At 50.8% G+C, this 24,913-nt stretch overlaps 1 protein-coding gene across 9 annotated transcripts in view; it reads left to right on the top strand.

Moving 5' to 3' along the window:
* The window catches only part of LIG1 (DNA ligase 1), a 49,422-nt gene that overhangs the window by 1,303 nt on the left and 23,206 nt on the right, over positions 1-24,913 (top strand). For 2 of the 9 annotated variants that reach the window (XR_011543848.1, XM_070633108.1), the window contains exons 2-9: positions 8,054-8,130; positions 10,728-10,817; positions 13,299-13,434; positions 16,057-16,171; positions 19,720-19,815; positions 21,328-21,435; positions 22,354-22,464; positions 22,691-22,769. Coding sequence is in view for 6 of the 9 variants with exons in the window: in XM_070633108.1 (XP_070489209.1) it covers positions 8,054-8,130; positions 10,728-10,817; positions 13,299-13,434; positions 16,057-16,171; positions 19,720-19,815; positions 21,328-21,435; positions 22,354-22,464; positions 22,691-22,769 (812 nt within the window). In the remaining 3 variants the exon portion in view is untranslated. Of the gene's footprint in view, positions 1-220; positions 371-3,892; positions 4,117-8,053; positions 8,131-10,727; positions 10,818-13,298; positions 13,435-16,056; positions 16,172-19,719; positions 19,816-21,327; positions 21,436-22,350; positions 22,465-22,690; positions 22,770-24,913 lie in introns of those variants that run through there. The other 7 variants (XR_011543847.1, XM_070633107.1, XM_070633112.1 and 4 more) reach the window with 6 other exon arrangements.

The raw sequence follows: 24,913 nt of genomic DNA, 5'->3' as shown, positions 1-24,913 counted from the left end.
CGGATATTGGAAGGACTGGGGACGGGGCCATAGAGGGATGAAGGGCGGTCAGGGAAAGGCTGTGGATGGGCGGGGCTATCCGGATATTGGAAGGGCTGGGGAGGCGGGGCCACCTGGAAGGGGTGGGGCCATAGAGGGATGAAGGGCGGTCAGGGAAAGGCGGTGGATGGGCGGGGCTATCCGGAAATCGGAAGGGTTGGAGGAGACGGGGCACCTGGAAGGGGTGGGGCCTGGAAGAGTTTAATAGTGGGCAGGCCAGGCCAAAGGTTGAAGGAGAGGTTGGCTTTAAGGGATGGGCCCGGCTGGATAGAGTAGGGGCCAGGGAGAGGTCAATGGTCACGTCCAAGTCTAGGCAAAGACCTCATGAAAGGTAGGGAACCTCCTGGATACGGTGAGGTTTGGCTTTGTGTATGGCTGATGAGGGGGCGGGCGGGCTGGGCAGCAAGAAGGGGTCGGGCCACAGAGGAGGTTTCATCTCATCTTAGGATCCCCCTGGGAACTCGCTAGGCCTGTGATTTCCCCCTCCATTCGCAGAGACTCGGTTCTGGAGGTCTGGGAGTGGGCTATATTTTATACAGGAATCCCACGTGGTTCTCAGAACTGGCAGCTCTGTTTTCTGGCATCCATCGTTGACCACCCGCGTGGCCCCGGGTGACGCTCTTTTCCTCTCCCGTCTCAGCTTCCTCGGTTGTGTTTGGAGGGTGCTGAGCTGTTTTAAGCCTCCGAGGTTGAGGGAGAGTAGTGTGTTTAGGGAAAAGCCGTGAGATATTTCGCAGGAGTGGGGTGTGCCCAGGAGAACAGACAGGTCAGGGGATGTGAGCTTTTAGTAACTAGAAGAAATGCGGACTTGGGCCTTCTGGCCTGTCATCCTCCAACTGTTCTCTGCTACAGGCCCGGCCCTTTCCATTGCTCCTTGTCCACAGGGCCTCCAGGTTTTGAAAGATCCTGCTTATAAACCCTCATTTCTTCAGTAATGATGTTTTGTTACCCCAATTTTTAGTAATCAAAGGCGTGCGTATAAGCCAGGGCATTCAGTGCCAGGCACTGTTTTAGGTCCTGTGGCCTTATCACTGAACAAAACAGACAAAATCCCTTTCTTTGTGAAACTTAACATTTTAGCCCTGGCTGCTTAAGGCAGTAGCCACCAGCCACATGTGCTATTTAATTTTAAGTTAATTAGCTATTTAAATTTAAATTAATTCGAAACAAATGAAAAACCCAGCTCTGCAGTCTCACTAGCTGCATTTCAAATGCTCCGAACAGCATATGGCCAGAGCTGCCTTTTTGGACAATGTAGAGATAGAACGTTTCTATCATGCAGAAAGTTCTGTTACGAGCACTGATCTAGAGAGTGAAACGAATTCTAATTTGTAAGGTCAGATTGTGCAAAACGCTGTGAAGAAAAAGAGTGAAAGGATAGTACACCGGGCCAAGCTGCCAGCAGCCAGCCCCGAGCTCCCATCAGTGGAGTGGCGAGAGGTGTTGACTGTGGGTTATCTTTTGAAGGGAGCGCCGTCGGGGGTTATTAGTAGCTGAGTTTGGGGTGTGAGAGAAAGAGATGAAGCAGTGGTAACTCCAAGGTTTCTTTTTTTTAATATTTAAGAAAAATCTTCCATATAGTAAAATTTACTCTTTTGGGTGTATAGTTCTGTAAATTTTGAAACATGAGTTTTGTAACTATCACCACACTCCAAATACAGAAAAGCTCCATCACCCGGAAACATGATTCCTGTGCTCCCTTTTGTAGTCAGCGCTTCCCCCTGGCACCCATTGCTCCCTCTTCATCCTGGCCCAGTATCAGTGGATCATTCTTACTTACTGCTGATAAGTGCAAACAGATTTTAGTACATCCTACAGTGGAGTACTGTTCAGCAACGAAAAGCGTTGTTTGGTGTCCCGCAGCTTGTGTATCCATTCACCCAGGGAAGGACATGTGGGTTTGCAGTTTTTGGTGATTATGAACAGACCTGCTGCTGTAAACATTCGCTGACAGGTTTTTGTGTGGACATAGGGTTTCACGTGTAGGGGAAGTACCTAGGAGTGGGGTGGCTGGGTCTTAGGATCAGTGTATGCTTAACCGTTTGAGAAACTGCCAGACTTTTCCAAAAGTGACTGTACCGTTTTGCATTCCCACCAGAAGTGTATGAGAGTTCCGGCTCCTCCACGTCCTCACCAGCACTTGATATTGTCAGTTTTGTTTCTTTAATACTTAAAAAGTAGGTGTATAGAGGATTCCGAGCACCTGGGCAATTGGGTGAAAAAAGCTACCAATGCTGACATGGGGAACATTAGAGGGGGAATAAAACTGTGTGTGTGTGTGCGTCATCCAAGAGTTTGGTTTTGGTCCCACTGAGTTTGAGATGTTGGTTAGACACTCAGATGGAGATAGCAGCATAGAAAACTAGAAACGTGAGTCCTTGAATTTGAGGGGAAGTCACAGCTAAGTTAGACATTGTGGGGTCATCACCACAGAGTACGTTAAAGCCCTCACTGGATGAGCTCCCCTGGACAGAGAGGAGGCATAGGATGGGGCCTGGACACCGCACAGCTGGAAGGTGACTGGCTGTATTAGTTTTTGGTTGCTGCTGTAACAAATCGCCACCAACTGAGTGGCTTAAAGCAGCACAGATTTTATTCTTGGACAGTTCTGGAGGCCAGGAGTCTAAAATTGGTTTCACAGGGCTGAAATCAGGGTGTTGGCAGGGCTTTGTGCCTTGTGGGGGCTTCAGGGGAGAATCATTGCCTTGCTTTTTCCAGCTTTTAGAGGCCACTTGCATTCCTTGGCTCGTAGCCCCTTCCTCCACCTTCAAACCAGCATCTTCAAATCTCTGACTCTGACCTGCTCCTTCCCCTTGCAAGGACTGCTTTTCATCACTTATAAATGACTACATTGCACCCAGCTGAGTAATCCGGGATGCTCTCCCCATCTCAAAATCCTTAATCACGTGTGCTAAGTTCCTTCTGCTGTGTAAAGTAACATCTTCACAGGTCCAGGATTAGGATGTAGACATTTTTGGGGGCCCTTATTCTGCTCACCACAGTTGCTTTGGATGAACCATCAAAGGAGTCCAGGAAATAGTGGACACTGAGGTAGGAGGGAAACCATGAGAGTGTGGTATGAAAAAAGTATTTCAAAGGAACAAGGAGTCAGATGTTTCAAATGCTGCTGATGGGCCAAGTAAGATGAGGAATAAGAAATGACTTTTGGAGCCAGCCCTGGTGTCCTAGTGGTTAAGTTCAGTATGTTCCACTTCAGCAGCTCTGGTTCAGGTCCCCGGGCACAGACCTACAGCACTCATCTCTCAGTGGCCATGCTGTGGCGGTCTCCCACTAACAAAAAGAGGAAGATTGGCAACAGGTTTTAGCTCAGGGAAAATCTTCCTCAGCAAAAAAAAAAAAAAAAGAAAGAAAGAAAGAAACGGCTTTTGGATTTAGCACCTGGGGAGGTCCTCGATTGCCTTGATGAGTGGGGGTCAGCAGAGTGATGTGGGAAAACTTGAAATGGAGGGTTCAAGAGGGGATGGGAGGAGAGAGACTGGAGATGGTGCCTTGTGACAGATGGTGCCTTGTGACAGTTCTTTCTATGACTTCTCTGAAGAGGGGAGCAGGGAAATGGGGCACTAAGTGCAGGGCGTGTGGGGTCCAGGAAGGGTTGTTTGTCTTTTTTTAAGATGGGAGAAATTACAGCAGATTTGTAAACTGACGGGAATGATCAAGTAGAGAGAAAAGTTGCTGAGGCAGGAGAGAAAGGAGAGGCTTGCTAGAGGATCGAGCTTGAGGAGGTGAGGGGGCAGGAGGTGTGGTGTGCAGGCGAAGGGGCTGGCCTGAAATGGGAGCACAAATGGGCGGTCCGCAGTAACCGGCGGTGGGAAGGCAGCACATGGGCGCAGGCGCAGTTGTGTGGCGAGCGGTGGGGGAGCTTGTCTTTCTCCTGACCACTCTCACTTCCTTGGCAGAGCGTGAGGGTGGAGGAGATGTTGGCAGTTGAGAAGCAGCTTGAAACAAGGTCTGGGAGACCAGGAGATTTGAATGGGGTAGAGAAATGGAGCAGCTTGTCTGGCAGCACGAAGGGCCCCGGGGACCAGTGCTCCTCAGCTCTGCGGGTCCAGGCACAGGGTAGGTGGACAGTTGGGTTTGATCAGCACTGGGTTTTGCTGGGTGAGAGACGAAATGGGGAGGCAGGAGCACGAGAGCAAGCATAGATGATAATGGTGCAGCGGAACAGTAGGAAAGGAAGGGCGGATGTGATGGGGACAGGGACAGTGAAAAGAGGGACGACTGACCGACGGGCATGTAGACCCAGGGAGGACTGAGGACCTTTTGGGGTTGGGTTCCTAGAGGAAGTAGGGGAGGTGTTTGGAGGATGGGCTGTTTGAAATTGAGATACATATGTGGGTATCATCAGTGTGTAAATGGGCCTTAACGCCAGGGCGCTGAGCCCCAGCTTCAAATCCAGAGGTTGCATTTTAGACGAGTTTGTTAATTGGTGTATTGGTTCCTCCCTTGTTTATTACCCTCTTCCTGTGTCTATCATTTGTTGGAGCACTGAGTCCTATTTCATCCTTATTTTCTAAGGGACCCCTGAGCTTCTTCAAGGCAGACGCTGGGTTTCCTTTCCTGCTTGGCCCCAGAAACCCAGAAGTCTTGGGAGCCGTGCGTTCAGTGAATCCTGTGCGAGGATGCTCTGTTCTTTCCTGTGTGGAGATGAACCCAGGGGCTCCCTGACTGGTTGAGAAGAAGAGATCCCGACTTTTACAATTAATTCACTTTTACAGGATAGACTAGAACTTTCTAAAGTGAGGGGTTCTTCCCGATGCTTGAAGTTTTCGAAGGGGAAAGGGGCTGGATCATCTACTACATTATTACTTTTCCTGGATTCTGAGCGTTGAGCTGTATACTGAAATTATATTTTTATTCCTAATTTTAGGTTACTTTTTCTTCTTTGACACTTAGGAAAATTTTCAAACTTACAGAAAAATTGAGCAACTAGGATAATAATATGCCGTGACCTTGATTTTACAGCTGACATTTTGCTGTGTTTGCCTCAGCTGGTTTTCTGAAAAAACATTTCATATTTGGTATAGAAGTTTCAGACATACTGAGAAGTAGAGAGTAGCATAATGAACCCTGTTCCCCCATTACCCATCCCCAGAAATTATCAAAATGTGTCTGTATTCTCCTTCCTTCCCCCTCAAAAAAACCCTGAATTATTTGAAAGCAAATTTCAGGCATTTGTTGAAAGATTCTAAGTCATTTACAGACATCGTGACCGTTTGTGCCTATTTATTTCGGCATGCTTCGTTAAGCCATAAAGGTGCTTTCTGATATGTATTTCACACCTAACAAAATTAGCGGAATCACCGAAGGGCATTTGGGGTGGTGTGTGGCTAACTGTCATAATAAAGTCCATCCCTGTGTGTTCCCCTCCAGTTTGCTTTAAGGAGAGAGGCTCAGTGTGGTGCCGGGGTGTCTCCAGCACTTGGCTGCCCACCACTTGGAGCAAACGGAGAGCAGCGGGTCTGGGCTCACAGCCCTCAGCAGCCAACGCTTTTGAACTAGAATTTAATGATCCGGTTTTGTTCTTTTTATTAATTTTTGCGGCTGTCTCCTCCTTGGGACGAGCGATGCTGTTCTTCTGTCTGTGGGGGTGCAGAGTGCCTGGAATCTGGATTTGAATCCCCCCTCTGCCACTTAGGAGCTCTGTGCTTCAGGGAAGGGATTTCACCTGTCTGTGCCTCAGTTTCCTCACCAGTGAATTGGGGTGAGAAATTGAAAATGCTTCATCGGGTTGTTGGGAGGCGCGGAGTGACATTACTGTTGTTACAGTTGTTATCCCAACAGCCCCAAGGGCTGGGGGCCACCTCCGTCTTCCTCAGTCCCGATACAGAAGGACCCCTGCCTTCCATACCCTCAGAATAGTTAGTAGTTAAGGGCATGCACTCTGGAGCCAGACATCTGGCTTTGGATCTTGACTGCAACTCATTAGGCTTTGTGACCTCAAGCCAATTACTTGACCTCTCTATGCCTCCCTGGCCTCATTTGTAAAATCGGTACAGTAATGAATTCTAACAGGTTATATGCGAATTAATTCATCTAAAGCACTTGGAATAGTACCTGGCATCTAGTAAGTGCTCCAGTTAATAAAAAAGTTGAATCTTTTACAGAAAAAATATTAAGCGAAAAAAAAATTCAAGTCTTACGTAGATATGGCAGATATTGTGAAGGTAGTGTGAAGGAGGTCTGAAGTTGGGGAAACAGTTTTTGGAGGAGGTGGAGGTGAATCAGGCACAGCCCCATCGCTCCGGAGCTCCGAATCTGGCTCGAAAGAGACACTCAGAACACAGTCACAAGAGCACAGGGTGGCATAGTCCGTGTGTCCAGCGCTCAGAGCAGGCGGAAGGGGACTGGCTGTGGGGGAGCCCAGGGCATTCCCTGGAGGGAAGAGCCTGGAGGAAGGGAGGGGCTGGGAAATAAAATCAGAAAAGTTATGTGGAGCCTAGATTTATTATTTTTTAGAAAATTTAACAGGTAATAAATATGCATGGTTCAAAATAAAGTCAGGATGGAGGTGTACCGTGACGGGTCTGGCTCACGCCCCGCCGCCTCGTCTGCCCCCAGCCCCTTTTGCTGGTTTCTTGATTCTCTTCCTAGAGCTGCCTTTTGCAAATAGGAGCAATACTGCTGAGTACGTATGTTCTTATTTCCCGTCTTAGAAAATCGGTAGCAAGTTATACACACCATTCTGTCTCCTTTCTTGTTGGTTATTATTTAAAATTTTACCTCATATGCCCAGAAGTTCTTTCCGTATCAGTACATAGAGCATCTTAATGTATTTTTTTAACTTTTTGTGCTTTTAACATTGGCATCTGAGCTACCATCTGTTGCCAATCTTCTTTTTTTTCCTTCCTCTTCTCCTCAAAGCCCACCCCCCAGTACTTAGTCGTATACTCTAGTTGTAGGTCCTTCTGGCTCTGCTATGTGGAATGCCACCTCAGCATGGCCTAATGAGCCGTGCTAGGTCCGCGCCCAGGATCTGAACCTGTGAAACCCTGGGCCTCCAAAGTGGAGCACGTAAACTTAACCACTCGGCTTTGGGGCCGGCCCCCTGTTTTTAACTTTTTATTCTGAAATAATTATAGACTGACAGGAAGTTGTAAAAATAGTCTGTAGAATTCTGTGAACCCTGCACCATCTTTCCCCAGTGGTGACATCTTCATGTAACGGTGGTCCAAGATCAAAACCAGGAAATTAGCATCAGACAATACTGTTAGCTGGACCGCAAAGCTCCTTCAGTGTTTAGGTGGGTGCGCCTGTGTGCGCACGCGCGTGTGTGCGTGTGTGCGTGCGGTGTGTGTGTGTGTGTGTGTGTGTATTTGATCCCGTGTTAAGGTCTGTGTAACCACCATCACCGTTGGGATATGGGAACCTTCCGTCTGCACCAAGGAGCTCCCTGGGCTGCCCCTTTCTAGTCGCCCCCCCTCCCTTTTGTCCCTCACCCCCGCCACCTCTAATCTCGTCTCCCTCTCGAGCTTTGTCATTCGGAGAATGTTACATAAGTGGAATCATGTGGAATCATGCAGAGCGTGGCCTGGTGAGATGGTGTGCTTGCTCGCTTGACAGTATACCTTAGCAGCCGCTCAGCAGCTGGTTTATGCAGACCAGTGGGTATGAGTTAACCAACTGCCGTGTTTCACCGTCGTTTTAGGATATTACATAATCACCTCAAAACAGTTTTTCACTAACCTTAAAACTTCCCAAAAAACCCCAAACAAAATGGAAACAAACCGTCAGGTCTTCAGTGTGTCCTTCGTGTTAGATGAAAAGCAGGCTCCACATGGGAAGGAGGCTTCTTGCTGTCTGAGTTGGGACTCTTCCTTCAGAATTAAATCTCACGAACAAATCACTTTGGTCCATCAAAACGAGAGTTTCTTCTTGATGGGGAAACTCATGTTTCTGACTTTGTGGGGCTTTTTCTTTCTGACAGAAGGAGGTGTATGTGTTTTGGTCTCTGCACAGCCAGTAGCCTCACCGAGTATTTGCATGTCTGTTCCAGGGGCAGCTGACGGGAGAGGAGGAGGCGGAGGAGAGGGGAGGGGAGAATTCTGACGCCATCATGCAGCGAAGTATCATGTAAGACCCCGCCCTGCCGTCTGACACTCTCCACGTTCTGCTTCTCTCTACATCTGTGCCTTTTCTCTTTTTTTTCCCCTAATGTTTTAAGATATGCTTTTTTGTGTTTGTTTTTGTTTTTTGGTGAGGAAGATTGGCCCTGCACTAACATCTGTTGCCAATCTTCCTCCTTTTTTTTTTTAACCCTCCCCAAAGCCCCAGTAGATAGCTGTATATCCTAGTTGTGGGTCATTCCACTTCTTCTATGTGGGACCCCACCGCAGCGTGGCTTGATGAACAGTTTGTAGATCTCTGCCCAGGATCTGAACTGGCAAACCCGGGGCTGCTGAAGCAGAGCAAGCGAACTTAGCCTCTCAGCCACGGGGCTGGCCCCCCTGTGCCTTTTCTTAGAAGAACTCAAGTTAGGCTTCAAGTTGGAACTTCCAGGGGTTGAGCAGTGCAGAGAATGGGGAGTGGGATGTGGAAGATGGGTGGTGTATTAACCAAAACGTTTTAGTTGCAAGTTCAGAACCCTAACCCAGTGGTTCTCAATCAGCAGCTGTTTTGGCCCCCAGGGAACTTCCGGCTGTGTCTGGAGACGTTTTTGGTTGTCACAACTAGGGGGAGGAGGGGCCTGCTGTTAGCATCCAGTGGGTAAAAGGCCAGGCATGCTGCTAAGCATCCAAGAGAGAGCACAGGACAGCCCCCCACGACAAAGAACCATCTGGCCTACGAATCAGCAGTGCCTAGCTTGAGAAACCCTCCACCGAGGCTTCAGGAAAAAGGAGGGAGAATGACTTGGCTTGCATAGTTGAAACCTTCTGGAGTTAATGGCCTCAGGCTTGGTTGGATCCACTTGCCAAAACTTTGTCACTGGGAATCTGTCTCCATCTCGGCACTCTGACAGGCTCTCTCCCTTGGGCTTGTGGCCCCTGGAGTTAGCAATCCCAGTGGAAGAGGGTGCCTTTCTCTGAGCCGTCCCAACAATATCTAGGGTCAAGTTTCATGGGCCCAGCTTGGGCCACATGCCTGTCCCTGAAGCAGCCACTGGAGCCACAGGCCTGCAGTGCTCTGATTGGCCAGGCTTGGGGCACGTGCCCACCCTTGTCACAAGTACGGAGGGAATTTGGAGGAAGGGACATCCCAGGAGGAAAGTGGAGGGCTGTTCCCAAGGAGGGAGCGGATTCTAGACTGACCCAGACAGGGACATCCACCACGGAGACCTGGGAGATGGTGGCTCAGGGATCCCAGGCTGTGTTTTCCTCCTGTGATGAGAAATCTGGGCTGGTAGCACTTTTGATAGCTCTGTCCCTTGCTTTGCTTTATTTTTTTATCTTTTAAATATTAAGGAAACTTTTTATTTTGGAATAATTTTTTCTTTTGAGGAAGATCAGCCCTGAGCTAACATCTGCTGCCAGTCCTCCCTTTTTTTTGCTGAGGAAGACTGGCCCTGAGCTAACATCCATGCCCATCTTCCTCTACTTTATATGTCGGACGCCTCCCACAGCGTGGCTTGCCAAGTGGTGCCATGTCCATACCCGGGATCCGAACCGGCGAACCCCAGGCTGCCAAAGCGGAACATGTGAACTTAACCGTTGCGCCACTGGGCTGGCCCCTGGAATAGTTTTAGAAGTACGAAAAAATTGTAAAGTTAGTACAGAGAGTCCCTGGATCCCCCTCACCCGGTTTCCGTGGTCCACCTCTCACATTCCTGCGGTCCCTTTGTCACAGTAAGGAACCAACGCTGGCACGTCGCTATTAACTAGACTTCACGCTTGGTTCAGATTTCACCAGTTTACCTGTTAATGTCCTCTTCTGTGTCAGGATCCAGTCCAGGATACATGTGGCCTGTAGTTGTGTCTCCTCTGGGTGACAGTTTCTCAGACGTTCTCTGCTTTTTTTTATGCCCTTGACAGTCTTGAGGAGTACTGGCCTGGGATCCTGGAGACCATGCCCTGGTTCATTGTGTCTGATGTTGTTCTCACGGTGGGAGTGGGGTGGCGGGAACGAGGTGATGGAGCCTCTCGCTGCCTTGTATCGGGGTGACGGCCCAGAACGGCACAGGCGATGCTGACGTCGCTCACTTGGTCAGGGGTGTGGCCAGGCCTGCGCACCCTCAGATTCCCATTTTTCCCGCTCAGTCCTCAGTTCCCTGGAAGCCAGCCACGGATCTAGCCAGTCTCAAGTGGAGCGAGGGCGCCTTGCGTTCTTTATCTTTCTCAGAGCACTTACTGCCTCCTGACGTTTTATATCCAGCTCTGTAGTATTTGCCTCCTCCACCAGAGTGTCGGCCCCTCGTGGGGGACTTTGTGTGTCTCGTCTCTGCCGAGTCCCTAGACCCACAGCAGGCCCTGGCACATAGTAAGGGCTTAGTTAATACTTGCTGAATGAAAGTTGGGATGTGTCATCTCTCTCAGGTGAGTCCTGGCAGAAAAATAAGCAGAGTGTTGCCTCCTCTGTCTGAGCCTTAGTTTCCTTATCGGCCAAGGGGGTTGTTTCAAATCCTCTGTTTCACGCTGGGATGGGAATGGGCGTCGGAGCTGTAGCATACAGCATGGAGCAGAGGGGTTATTGGTGCTGTCGTCATTCCTTTTTTCCCCCCTCCTCTGCTCCTCCAGGTCATTTTTCCACCCCAAGAAAGAGGGCAAAGCAAAGAAGCCAGAGAAGGAAGCGTCCAACGGCATCAGAGAGACGGAACCCCCTCCAAAGTACGTGATGGGCTAGGATGTGGTGAATTTGTTCCTTCATTACAGGACTCCCTTGGCGGCCCAGGTGTTACAAACCTAGCTCAGAATGTCTCGGGGCCCCAAAGGGAAATTTTGACTCCAGTAACTGGGACGTCCAAAGGTAGTCCAGCTTCAGGCATAGCTGGATCCAGGGCCTCAGAGTTTGACATGTCTTGGCTTCATTCTGGAGCAGACTTTCTTCAGGAGACAGAGAAGCTGGCCACGGGCCGCATCTTGATGCCGGCTCATCTAAGTCAAAGTAAGCATTGTTCTCTCGTCCGGCATCCACATCACAAGTTCCCAGGAAGACCCTGCTTGGGTCACATGATCACTCTGGATTAGTCAGCTTGCCAGAGCCTGGACTTGACCTGGATTTAGTTCACATCCCCCATTTGGGACCCTGGGCAACTAACTTCACTTTCTGTGCCCCAGTTTCCTCATATATAACAGGGTGTCATAGTCTGTATCAGGTTTCTGTGTGGGTTCCATGAATTGACACATACACGACCTGGGGGACAGTGCCTGGAGCATAAAAGGCGCTCACTCTGTGCTAAGAATCAAGTCGAGATTTCCTTCAACACTCTTGATTTGCACGTCTGCCCCTTTTGTGTGTACATTGCTATGTGTACATGCGTGTGTAGTTTTATTTTCTGTGATATATTTTAATTTTTTTAAAAATACAGACCATGCCGTGTCTCTCACTCCTCAGCTTGCTTTCTTCAGCGCCGTTATTAGAGATTTTTTCCATTCACAGTCACAAGACTATCTGATCCCTTTTACCTTCTGCCTTGGGTTCCATTTTAGATACATATTGGAGAAATTATTTAACATTTCCCTATGATGGATATTTAGGTTGCCTCCAAGTTGTGGCCGAAGCAATCTATGCTGCAATAAATTGTCCAAACATGTGTCTCCTTAGACACGTGTGCAGATATTTTTTTCTAGCATAGATACCCCTCTGTATAATTGTACGTGCTAATTGTTAATATGTTAACTCAGAATAGTAGGTAAAATAAAAATGTGAAGTCCTTCCAGTATTCACTCCCCAGAGCAACTACTTTTACCAGTTTGAAGTATATTCTTCCACACGTTTTCTCCTGTGTGTATAAACATACGTGCAACTAACCCGGTTATTGACACAGAATTGGTGCTCAATGAATGTTGGTTGAATGAATACGTGTTTCCCATCCTTACGTATTAGATAGCAGGTCCTCTTCATTTTGGACTCTATTCTATCTGAAGTAGCTGGCCTATGCCTGACATATAACATATACTCAATATCGCCCACCTTTACTTTTAAATAACAAAACCAGGATTGTTATATATGCCAGTTGCATATATACAGAGGCAAACATTTTTTTTCCGTTCATTGAGTCATGTGTACGTATTCATTTATTCAGCAGCTGTCTGGTGAGCATCCTCTGTACCGGGCACCGTTGTAGGCCTGGGGTTTTGCAGTGAACAGAATCAACAGCAACTCCTCTCCCAGAGCCGACAGCCTGCTGCGTTCTTCCCACAAGAAAAGTTTTAGAGCCCCCATGCTTTGTATAGACCCCTTTTCTTCTTTGTACCGATGTTGGGTCACAGGGATGCGCCTCCCTGACCTGATGAGGGCGTTGTTCCTATACCTGTCGGTCTCTCTGTCCCGACGCTGCCCTCTGAGGGCAGAAACCTGTGGACTCAGCCATGCTCTCAGCATCTTCAGCGACCTCCATCGGCACGCACGCTGCGCTGTGCTTTGACGGTCTCTGGTCCTCTGAGACTGGGGGCTCCTCCTCAGAGCCACGTCAGGGGAGGCGTAGGGCTGCCTTAGCAGCAACCGAAGTCACAGTGACGTAGTTAACTAGGAGCTGCCTCTTTCTCATGGGATTCTGAGCTGTCGAGCCAGCGTCGGGCAGGTAGGAGGCTTGGTACCGCTGGGGTGTCCTGAGACCTGGGCTCCCCACCCCGCTTCCCACCCAGGCCCTGCCGTGCCCTCCCCTGCGTCATCAGAGTGGGGCAGCAAGTCTGAGTGACGGGTAAGACAGCATGAGGGCATCAACCCAAAGCAAGTTGCATGTGTCAGTCCTGGCCGCTCGCAGTCTATTGGTCATGTGACCACAGCTCACTGCAGGGGAGGCTGGGAAGTCCCCAGCCGAGGGCCATGTACCTAGTTAAAACTCAGGGGCTTGTAGGACTAAAAGAAAGAGGATCTTCAAATGGATATCGGAGTCCAGCTTCTGCCCTACGTGGGGCTTCCACTTGTTTCTCAGCATTGCCCTTTGCATGTGGGCACATTGGAGGCCTCCAGAGATGTGTGATGGATGGATGGATGATTAAGAGTATATGCCAAGGAGGACCTTAGAACATGTTCACTGACTGCTTCAAAGGAAAGGAAGAGAATGAAACAAGGAAGAAGCTGCAGTGTTGGGGGCAGTGTCCCTACTCTGCCTGCTGGAACACCCCCATTTCCCCACCTTCCAGGGTGGCGCTCAAGGAGCGCAATGGAGTGGTGCCCGAGGGCGACTCTCCAGTGAAGAGGCCAGGGAGGAAGGCAGCCCGGGTCCTGGGCAGCGAAGGGGAGGAGGAGGACGAGGCCCTCACGCCCCCCAAAGACCAGGTAGGTCCCTGTCAGCCTGTGCATTTTACCCAAAGAAAGCATCTTCCCGTTAACCTCTGGAACTGATGCAGCGGCTGCTCAGGAGAACGCTGGACATGTGCCCCAGGAGGCGGCGGAGGTCGGGGCTGTGCCCTGGGCCAGTGCATGGCCTGATCTGTGTGGTCCCAGCAGGTCTGGGGCAGGCCCCTGGGCCTCAGCTGCCTCCCGTCACATGCAGCTCCCAGCAGCACCTGCCTCACAGGGTGGCTGTTGCGATGAAGGGGTCAGTTCACACACAGATCTGAGAATAACGCCTGACGGGAAGGAAGGGCTCAAAAGTACTTCCAGCACCGGGGCTGCCCAGTGGCGTCGTGGTTGGGTTTGCGTTCTCCGCTTTGGCAGCCTGGAGTTTATGGGTTCAGATCCTGGGCATGGATCTACACACCATTCATCAGGCCATGCTGTGGCAGCACCCCACATACAAAATAGAGGAAGATTGGCACAGACGTTAGCTCAGCAACAATCTTCCTCAAGCGCAAAGAGGAAGATTGGCAATAAATGTTATCTCAGGGCCAATCTTCCTCACCAAAAAACAAACAAACAAACCACCATAGCAAACTTCCAGCCTCTCCTGTTGTCAGAGGGCCTTTCATCTTCTTCAAGCACACAGGTTCACTTCCTTTTATTTAAGAGTCATTTGGTGCCTGTCCATTGCTCTGTGGAGAACGTCCACAGGGCAGCCGCTCAGTCTATCAGAGGTGAAGTCAGATCCTGTCTCCCCCGCTGCGTTACAGCTCAGGCCAAAGCCGGTCTGTACTGGGACCCACAAGGCCCCTCGAGAGCTGCCCCTTCCTCCTCAGCTGCGCCTCCTCCCTGGCTGCCCCTGCCCCGGTGTCTCACACACACCAAGTGGGCCTCTTACTCTTTCTCCTGCCTCAGCCTCTTTGCCCGGAGCGTGCTTACGGCCCGGTCCCTCACTTGCTTCAGGGCTTTGCCCGAAAGCCACCTCAGAGAGACCCCCCATCACTGCTTGTGTTAGTTTCCCACTTGCTGCCTTAACGATTCGCCACAAACTTCGGGGCTTGAAACAGCATAAGTTCCTTATCTTACAATTCTGCAGACCAGAAGTCTGGCATGCGTCTCCCGGGGCCAAATCAGAGTGTGGGCTGCGTTCCTTCTGGAGGCTCCAGGGGAGAATCCATTTCCCTGCCTTTTCCAGCCTCCAGACACCACCTTTTCTCCACTTTCAGAGAGGCACTGCTGTGCCCTTCTCTCTCTCTGCCTCCCTCTTCCACTTCTAAGGGCCCTGTGAGCGCCTTGGGCCCACGTGGGTGAGCCAGGCTAACCACCTGTCTGAAGGGTGGCTGATGAGCGACCTTAATTCCCCTGCAGCTGTAATTGCCCTTTGCTGTGTCACGAACGTAGTCCCGGGGGCCAGGGACTAGGACAGGGGTGGCTTCAGGAGCTGGGACTCCGCCCCGAGGCTGCTAGGGAGCCATGGGAGGGTTTGAGCAGGAGGGAGACAGAGGTAGCTTTGGGTCCTGAGCAGCCTTCGGAACATCCCTCTGGGGCCTGTACCCATCAGGGTTCACGCAGGAGATGGAAACCACACAAGCAATCTGAACAGAGGGGATTTATATGGAGCTGTCAGCTGGGCCTGCAGCTCGTAACTAGGTAACTGAAGGGATCAAGAGAGAGCTCTCACCCCAGGGCTGTGGAGCTGAAATTCAGACCGTGGTGAGATGCTGGCTGGTGGGTGCTGGGGTCTCTGAGCTTGGAAGTACATAGGACTCAGGTCTTTGAGGAGCGGGCGCTGGGCCGAGGGTGCTGGTGGTGCTGGGGTCTCTGATGGCGCACCACCTAGCACCCTGCGAGTACTGGAAATACCGTCAGTTGGTTCCAGCTCGCGCAGGCCCTCCAGCGCCCCGTGTTGGCGCTGCCTGACACAGAGCTGGCTGCCGGAGCGGGAGAGGGGTCTGCAGGGTCCCGGCGTCACAAGAGACCGTGGGCAGGCTGGGCTTGGAGCCGAGGGGCAATGGCTTAATGACCGGCACAGGGCCTATAAGAAGGTGAGTTAGCGCTTGGAACCAAGACACAAATAACAGTGGCTTACGTGAGGTGGGAATTTATTTCTCTCTAATAAGCAAAACAGTCCAGGATTAGTGTGGTCGTCTCACAGCGTCAGAGAGCCAGGTGCTTCTAGACTGTTCCTTGCTGTTCCTGGATGCCCTTGTCCCAGATGCCAGTGGGAAGAGGAGGGACTCTACTTGCCTTTGAGTGTTAGTAACCGAGGGAAGCGGGTGTTGTTTCCCCTTACGTGGCCTCGTGGGGAACTGAGGCTGACGGCCACGCCAGCTGCAAGGGAGGCTGGGAAGTGTCCTCTTTAGTTGGGCCATGATCTGCCTAGCGAAAAATGAAAGATTCCGTTACTTTAGAAAAAAGAGAGTTGTTATTGGTGTCTGTAATGGGGAGACTCTGGGACCATGAAACTACTCCGGAGGTGGGGGGATGGCCCAGGTGGGAGAGGATGAGGCCCGCGCTGGGGGAGTCTCTCCTTATTCCCAGCTGTGGGGGAAAGGGGATAGCTGACTGCTCCCTCTGTCCTCCCCTCCCTCCATGATTTCTCTCTCCTCCCCCTTCCAGAAGCCTGCCCCGGACTCTCCGAAAGTCTCCCCTCCCAGTCCTGAGAGCACCCCTGCCCTCTGCAGCGCCTCTCCTGCGCGCGTCTCCCCGTCAGGGATCCCGAAGCGCCGCACAGGTGAGGACCCACAGGCCCCTGCCCTTCCAGTGCCCGTGTGTGTCCATGCTTGGATTTCTGCATCACTCAGCCATCCTTGTGACAGCTCGGATCTCAGCGCTGTGATCAAGAGCGTGGCTCCACCATCCACTGGCTGTGTAACCTCGGGCAGATGATCTACCTTCTCTGAGCTTTGGTCTCCCTCTGCAAACAGAGATGATGATAATTACAGTACTTACGGCACAGAGATGTGGGAAGGATGCAAAGCGAATACGTGTAAAGTGCTTGGAACGGGGCCCAGCCCATAGTAAGGGCTCTGTACGTGTTGGTTATTGTAACTGGTTGTGTGCAGTCATGGAGGCAGCCTGGCTCTCTGTGGGGGCGTGGGAGAGGGGCCACTGGTCAAGGAGACTTCTAGAAGGGAGGTTAACGAAGCTGAGCCCTGAAGGGCAGGGAAGGGCGAGCAGAGAATGAGGAGAGAAGGGAGCTCCAGGCAGGGGGAGAGGAAGAGCGGAGGAGGCCCTTCGGAGCTGCTAATGGCGTGGTGTGCTGGTGCTTAGAGCCAAGGGCTGGCGACAAGAATCGATCAGACTGGAGAAGGTCGGGGAAGCCAGCCTGAGGAGCGGCACCTCTGTCCCCAGGGGGGTTGGCAAGGGTTTGTGCAGGAGAGGGCCAGGTCAGAGAGACCCACATGTAACGCAGGGTGATGGGGCCTGCCGAGCGCCTGAAACATGGCAGATGTGACAGGAACTGAATTTTTAATGTTATATCATCGTATTTAAATGTAAATTCGAAAGCTGATGCTCCTCGTATATTTGGAACAACTTAGATATGTGAATCGACTTTCAGCGGTAGATCCTATGAAATCTAAACAGATCGAGGACTTCTGATGAACATTTAGCACACAACTGAGATGTGTTGGAAGTGCCTTGGATTTTGAAGACTTAGTGTGGAAAAAAGAATGTTAATGATTTATTTTAATAATGAAAACATGTTGGCGTCAGACAAGTTTGGATATTTTGGGTCCAGTAAACTATATATTAACACTAAGTTCACTCCTTTTTTCCCTTTTCTCAGTGTAGCTACTAGAAAGGTTAAGATTACATGTGTGGCTCACCGTAAACAGGTTTCCCTACTATCTGAAAATAGAGCGTTCCTAGGAACCCTAAAAATAACCTAGCAAATCATACCAAATAACCTAGATAGTGTAGACCTAGAGAGCGCTAACGGATAGTAAAAGTGGAGTGGTGTTATAAATACACGACCCATAGAAAGTAGAAATAATGTGTGTGCCCTGTAGTTTCACTCAGCAGAGTCAGGAAGACGGCGAGCACACGGGAAGGCTGAGGGGTGCTGGTGATGATGGGGTGTTAGTTAAGTGAGTTTTTGGATGGGCCAGCCCGGTGGTATGGCAGTTAAGTTTGTGCGCTCTGCTTCGGCGGCCTGGGGTTCACAGATTCGGATCCCAGGCATGGACCTAGCATTGCTCATCATGCCACACTGTGGCGGCATCCCACATAAAATAGAGAAAGATGGGCACAGATGTTAGCTCAGCAACAATCTTCCTCAGCAAAAAGAGAAATATTGGCAACAGATGTTAGCTCAGGGCCAATCTTCCTCACCAAAAGAAAAAGAAAGTAAGAAAAAGTGAGTTGTTGGAGGTTGGGGTGGCAGGAGGTACAGGAGACTGGGCTGTAGGAGAGAGAGGCAGAGGGTCGTCTGTTAACATCTCGTCATCGTCTGAATCCATCAGGGCAGGCAGGTCACTAACGTCTTCGCCTTCTTCTCTGCCTCCCTCCATGTGGAAGGTTGAGGTTCATCGTGTCAGTGGCTGATGGAGGGCTTGAAATACGACAGTGTGGGTGACTGCTTAGCTTCTGTAATGGCTCCCTGCAAAACCGACGCTGAACACTATTTTCGCTTTTTTTGTAAAAGCAGAAGTCCTTGGATTTCTTTCCTTTAGTGAATGTAGGTCTTTGATAAAAGCGAAGCCGTGTACAGTGAACTTTTGGATAGCGGGGGAAACCTGTGTTTCCGTTGGCTGGTGCTGGTGTAAGAAATAACAGAGGTAACAGGGTGCTGTGGGGGCTCAGAGTTGAGCCAGCCCGGGGGAGGTGCCGTTGCAGCCGAGTCGTGGGAGTGGGTCCGGGTTGGCTGTGTTGAGACAGGGCGGGTGGGAGGTGTTGCAGCCGAGAACAGCATGTGCAAAGGCCTCGAGGTGGGAGCAGCCTGGCAGGTGTGGGGAATCCCGAAAACTTCAGTGTTTCTGGATGATAAAATGCGATTTGAGGAGTAGGGAGAGTTTGAGGATAGTGCATGGTGAGAGAGGAGCTAGAGGGGAGAGTGGGGGCTGCCTCCCAAAGGGCCGTGCAGGCTAGATGAAGAGTTGAGGTTTTGCCGTGGGGAACCGTGGGGGGCTGTGCACTGGAAGGGACGGCTCAGTCCTGCAGGAGAGGTGGTCACGATGAAATAACCGAGTGGCTGGCCGCTCGGGGCTGACACCAAGATTGGCCCTGGAGGTGTGTCAGGGGATCCTTCTTAGAGGAAGTGACATCTGAGCTATATCCCAAAGGGCCGCTACACAGCATGTGCAGAGGCCCAGAGGTGTGACACAGTTTGGTGTGTGGAAACGACAGCGATTCAGTACTGTTGGAGAATAAACTTGGTTATGTGGCTTGGGAAGAGTTAGAATTAGAAGGTCTGGTGGAGAGAGATCAGGTAGGACAGGGTAGGTATCAAATGGCCTTATCCTGGCGTGGGGCCTGGGGAAATGGGGGAGGCCTCTGAGCAGGGGAGGGACAGTGCCAGCCACGGCTGGTAGAAGATCCTCGGGGCCGGGAGCCCAGGGAGAAGGTGAGAGATGACGATGGAAGTGGTCACAGCTGCCTCTTAGTGAATTCCTCGCCGTGTGTTCGTTTCTCAGTTTGGAGTCTTCTAGAAGCAGGCTCTGAAGTTCTGAAATAAGGATTCAAGTGCAAGTTGCTTCTTCAGGGGGCGCAGAGAACACAGACAGTGCTCGGGGAAGGGCAGGCAGCCGGTGATAGGTGTGTTGTCAGGCCAGCCACGGCAGGGGCAGCTGGAGCCTAATTCTCTGAGGAAGCCCTGGGAATCAGCGTAAGAGTGTGCCTCAGAATTATCGATCTGAGATGCGAGGAGAGGGGCGTCTGTGCATCAGCTCCCAGCAGTCACTGGGTGAGGCTACTCCCCGGGCCTGTTGACCTAGAAAAGCTGGGACACACGTTGATGGTGAGATCTTAGGGATGTAGGCCAGGCACTGAAAGCATCTGCTAGACTCGGGTCCTGGATGGAGCACGTTTCATCGTAGCTTACTTTCGGGGATTGTTTCCATTCTGCTGATGTGGGAGAGCGAGGCACAGAGAGATTAAGTAACCTGCCCAAGGTCACACAGCTGAGAGAAAGCAGAGCTTGAAGGATGAGGCCTGCCTTGGGGTGGAAGGGGAGGGGGCCCAGAGCCTTCTCAGAGGCCCCGTCATTGGTGGGCCTGAGCTTGCCGAGGTGGGGGCAGGAGGGCCAGCCAGTCAGCCACACCAAGCCCTTTGCCTTCCCAGCTCGGAAGCAGCTTCCTAAACGGGCGATTCAGGATGTCCTGGAAGATCAGAGCGAGGACGAGGACAGGGAAGCCAAGAGGAAGAAGGAGGAAGACGGTGAGGCACCAGGACGAGAGCCGTGTGTGCATTGTGTGCACGTGTGTGTGTGCGCGGGAGTGTGCATGTGTGTGTTGGGGGAGGGGGGGCGTCTGGAAGTGTGGGGGCCTGTCTGAGAGGACAGGAGGTTAGGACTCCACTGATGGATGCCTGTGTCCGGGAATCCGGACGTGGCCGTCAGAATCCCCCGCACCGACACAGGAATTTTTGTATGCAAGCGTTTGGGAATGCATTTTCTTAGCCATCTTGATTCAGCCATCATAATTCATATGTAGTTTCCAAAGTTTATCTTCTATTTTTATGTTTATTTTATGGAAAGTATTCTCCTCTAGATGGTTTCTTTTTCCTTATCCATTTTCCCAGAAAGCAGAGGTTCCCAAACTTTCACAGCATCCTTAGCATCCTAGTAATTTTTCCTGGCACCCCAGGCCGATACTGCAAGAGTTCTGTTTAAGTAATTATATTATGTCCGAACAACTGTTCATGTTCCAGCAACTTGGGTGTTTTGAGAAAACTATACTCATACACTCAAGGAAAAATAATATTCTTTTTCTTCAATAATCACAATTACTTCCTAGTAGGATGTCTCCTGGGCACTGCTCACTGTCTCAGACTTGGGAATCCGGGTGAAGACTGCCACCCCATTTCCTGTTCCACGTTGATTTATGGGCAGTACTTGGTTCTTAGCACAGGCCACCACAGAAAACCCAGCTTTGCAGGAATATGGTGTTGGGGATTGCAAGGAGTAGGATCTAATACTGAAAACTAAGACCTTGAGCTGGGAGTTCATACAGTGTCCAACAGATGTCCCCAGTTTCCCTTGAGGAGTGTGAAAGATCCTGCTGGTCCCTGGGAATTCCCCTCTTGGTGCATGCATGCTCCAGCCCATTGATCGCTGGGGGCCAGTATGAGGTCCGAGCCGTTGCCACTGCCCATTTGCTTAATGAAAAGTCCTCCTTAGGCTCAGTTTTCCCAGGGCAGATTTGAATTTGGTCGACATGTGATTTCCCATTGGTGGTTTTTAGTCAGTAACAAATTTTGCTGTGAACCCTGCCGTTTTAGCCATTGTCGGGGTCTGGGGGCCTGGAGGCCTGGGGATGGGTGGCTTCTTTCCAAGGCAAATTTTCCCCAAGTAGTTTATGCAGTTTTTGTTGTTACCCTAGAGGTATGATATTTTTCAGTTACTTAAAAAATTTTTTTTATTTTGATCTATAACAAGTTATTTGCATTTCGAACCCTTTCTGATTCTGTTTTGCGATGAATAATTCTAAAATCATAGTTCGCAAGAAAAGACAGGCCGTTTGTGTCTATTTCTCAGCTGCACTGGTGAGCGATGGGGTTGGACTTCCTCAGAGGTCCCCGCCCTGCTTGGGGTTGGCCAGGAGCGTGTTCTCACACCTCCCATCACCTTGCAGACACATGTGATTGGCACAGGAAAGAGCACATGGGGGCGGGATGTCTTGGGAGTTGAGATGTCCCTGGGAGCCATCTGACTTTTCTGTCTGTCATCAGAAGCAGAGACCCCGACAGAAAGCCTCACAGAGCCTGAAGTGGCCAAAAGGAAGGAAGTAGAAGAGAAGGACCGGCCCATGACGCCCCCAGAGCTCCCAGAGAACTCCAGTGAGTTCCTGATCCTCTTCCTCTCTGCAGCCCCATCTCCTTGGGTTTGGCTTCAGACATCATTGGAGGACAGTTACTAAGATACAGGTTCTCAAATGTGTTGTTTAAATGTGAATTCTGGAGGAATCACAGGTTATATTATTATTATTTTTTTCTTTTTTTTGCTGAGGAAGATTTGCCCTGAGCTAACATTTGTTGCCAGTCTTCCTCTTTTTGTACGTGAGCCGCCAGCACAGCATGGCCACTGACAGACGAGCAGTGTAGGTCTGCACCCAGAAACCGAACCCTAGCTGCAGAAGCGGAGCATGCCGAATTTAACCACTAGGCCTCTGGGGCTGGCCCTATTACTATTGTTTTTATTGTTAATATTTTCCTCCATCCAAGTGGGGAAAAAAAGAAAGAGCCAGTCATCTTCCAACAAAATGTTTTTATCTTTCAGAAATCACAGGTCGTAAGTGTTATTAACTGAGCAGTAATTTAGTAGGTTAGACGGCCAGGCTGAGTTAGGGGCTTTTCGAGGTAAAGGGACCTTCCCAGGCCACAGAACAGCGCCTGCAGTCGGGTGTCCGTGAGACTCCTCTGTCGTGAACAGCACTGTGGGGGCATTTTTAGGATACCGACCCGTATTTGATTTTCCGCCGCTGCAGGAGAAATGGGAACATTTTCTTCTAATCGTGCTGAGATTTCTTCTTACCACTATTTATTTGTGAGTCTCCAATTTCAGGCCAAATGCTGGAATTCCATTAGTCACTACTGATGAAAAAGCATTAGGCCTGAGAGGCTCAAAACTTACAGAAAGGAACAGGGCGGAATTGGTTCTGTTTTCCATCTATAGGGTCAAAATGACCTGGGGGTTGAAAATAAAGTCTCAGGGTCGAAAGCATTTGTGCACCATCTGATGTCTCTGCTTAAAAGCAGAGCCCCCGACGGACAGCGTTGCCGAGCCTGAGGGGGCCGTGAAGCAGGAGCCGCAGGAGGACCAGCCTCAGCCTCCTCCCAGAGCCCCCAAGACGCTCAGCAGCTTCTTCGGTGAGTTTCTGCTCGCCCCGCTCCCCAGGGCCGTGCAGGGCAAGGTGAGTGGGTCTTTCTGCAGAGAGCGCTAAGTCCCCGGGGCACGGGTTAGAAGGTCTGACCCCTCTCTCCCGGCTCATCGCCCCTCTCCCCGAGCATCCGGGCTGTGCTGGGGGGAGAGCGGGAGGCAGAGGGCGATCGTCAGGAGGAGAAAAGACCCACAACTTCCTGGCTTCATTCGCAGCCCCCCGGAAGCCTGCAGTCAAAAAAGAAGTGAAAGAAGAGGAGGGGTCCGGCGCCCCGAGAAAGGAGGAGACCAAGGGGTGAGTCAGTGTTTGCTGTCGAGTAGAGAGGAAGGACAGTGGATTGAAAAAGAATGATGCAGTGAGTCCAAAATCTCTTTGATTTTTTTTTTTTTAGCCCTCCAAAAATGAGACAGATAATCACGAAAAATTCTTCCAGCTTTCAAATTCTGTGATTAAGGTTTAATTATTCGAATGAAAATGTTTTGGGGATTCTTAACGTCAATTCTGTACCCCAGTTGAGACCTTATTAGTGAGGTTAAATGGCACCGTTCTGCCGTGTGCCTGTGCTGTAGGAACAGTGAGCTCCTTTCCGTGGACACCTGCCGTGTGTTGGATATGGTGCTGCGGGTTCCTTCTATGCTGTCTTACCTCGTCCCTGCCATAGTCCCGTGGAGAAAGCAGGTATTTTAGCATTTCACAGACATTGGAACAGTCAGCCCAGAGAGGTTAGGTCAGCTGCCCCCAGTCACACAGGGAGGCAGGGGGACAGTCAGACTTGGGACCCAAGTTCCTCTGATTCCTAAGCCTGTGCTCTTTCTTCAGCACTGCACCGTCTTGCCTCCTGGGTATGTGTCTGTGCTTATGTATTTATAAAAAAGTTTCTCTAACAAATCTGTCTCCTACTGTGTGTACCTAAAGTTTCATGTCTTGCCTTTTATTTCATGTGATACTATGACCAACTTTTTTTTTTTTTTCCTGAAGGAGATTGGCCCTGAACTAACATTTGTTGCCAATCTTCCTCTTTTTGCTGAGGAAGGTTTGCCCTGAGCTAACTTCTGTGCCCATCTTCCTCTATTATTTTGTGTGTGGGTCTCTGCCACAGCATGGCTGCTGACGAGCGGTATAGGTTTGCAACCGGGAACTAAACCTGGGCTGCCGAAGTGGAGTGTGCCAGATTTTATTGCTAGGCCACAGGGCTGTCCCCGTGACCGTTTTTCTTACACTATTCCCAGCCTGATCACTCGTCCCTCTCTGATGGCTGCTTCCTGGAGACACGCAACCCTTCAGGGCCTCCTGTTTGCTCACCTTTAAAATGGGGACCTAGTGATGACAGACAGCACCCACTTTCACCCACTCTTAACTGTGTGCCAGGCACCAAGCAGTGTGCCTTCTGTATCCTCAGGCGTTGGATCCTTACGGCCCCCTGTGCGTAGATCCTGCTGGTACCCCCATTTCACAGATGAGAAGAGTGAGGCCTGGAGGCAGGACCGTATTGTGGGGTGGTCAGAGATCCCGGCTGCCACCACGTGACCTCGGGGAAGCCACTCAGCCTTAACGCCAGTTTCCTCCTGAGGGTCTGACGCATTAAGACCAAGGTCTGGCCTTGGCCAAGCCCTGCAGCTTGCACTCGATACTATTATCATCATTTGATTTCAGTGCCTTGCCTAGGTCACACATGGGGAGTGTGGCAGAGTTGGGCTTCAAGCCAGGCAGTCCGGCCCTCAAACTTCTCATGCTCCACGCTCTGCTTCCTCTTTTGATAATGATAGAAACAACTTTATTAAGCTTCTCGTTAAGCGCTGAGCCCATGCAGCTCAGCGTGCACGGCCCCAGCACACACTTCGTCCCGCTCGGCCACCCACAGCCCTGCCCATGCGTCAGAATCAGCTGAAGCGCTGAAAAAAGTCCGGAGGCTTCTCCCCCGGCCGCAGGCCCCCTGGTTTTGGTACAGATACAGGCCTGACCTGGAGAGTCGGTGTTTGATAAATGCTCCCCACAAAGTGTGCCGAGGAGCGGGAGCCTTCCCCATGATTTCTTACTCAGCCCTCCACACAGCATGTTGCTGTCGGACTCCTGGCAGCTCCACTGGACAGAGGGACACGCTGTTCAGAGAGGAGAAGCCGCTTCCTCAGGGTGGCACAGCTGGGCAGGGGTGGAGCAGGGCTTTGCACCAGATGGGTGACTGCAGAGTCTGGACTGTGGTGGCTCTAACAGGGTCAGGGTGCACCATTCCCAGAGGCCTTTATGATGGGGAGCGTTAGAACATACGCTCTGGAGCCCTGCTTCTTACTAGCTGCGTGACCATGGGCGAGATTCTTAACCTCTCTGTGCCCCAGTTTCCTTATCTGCAAAACACGGTTACAAGAGTCCCTTCCTGTAGGGCTGATTGCTAACTGATGCAGTGCTTGTAGCACAGTGCCTGGCACTTGGTGGCACCCAGC

Source organism: Equus przewalskii, chromosome 9 (genome assembly GCF_037783145.1).
Source record: "Equus przewalskii isolate Varuska chromosome 9, EquPr2, whole genome shotgun sequence".
Lineage (NCBI taxonomy): Eukaryota > Metazoa > Chordata > Mammalia > Perissodactyla > Equidae > Equus > Equus przewalskii.
This window is presented reverse-complemented; position numbering and strand designations above follow the sequence as displayed.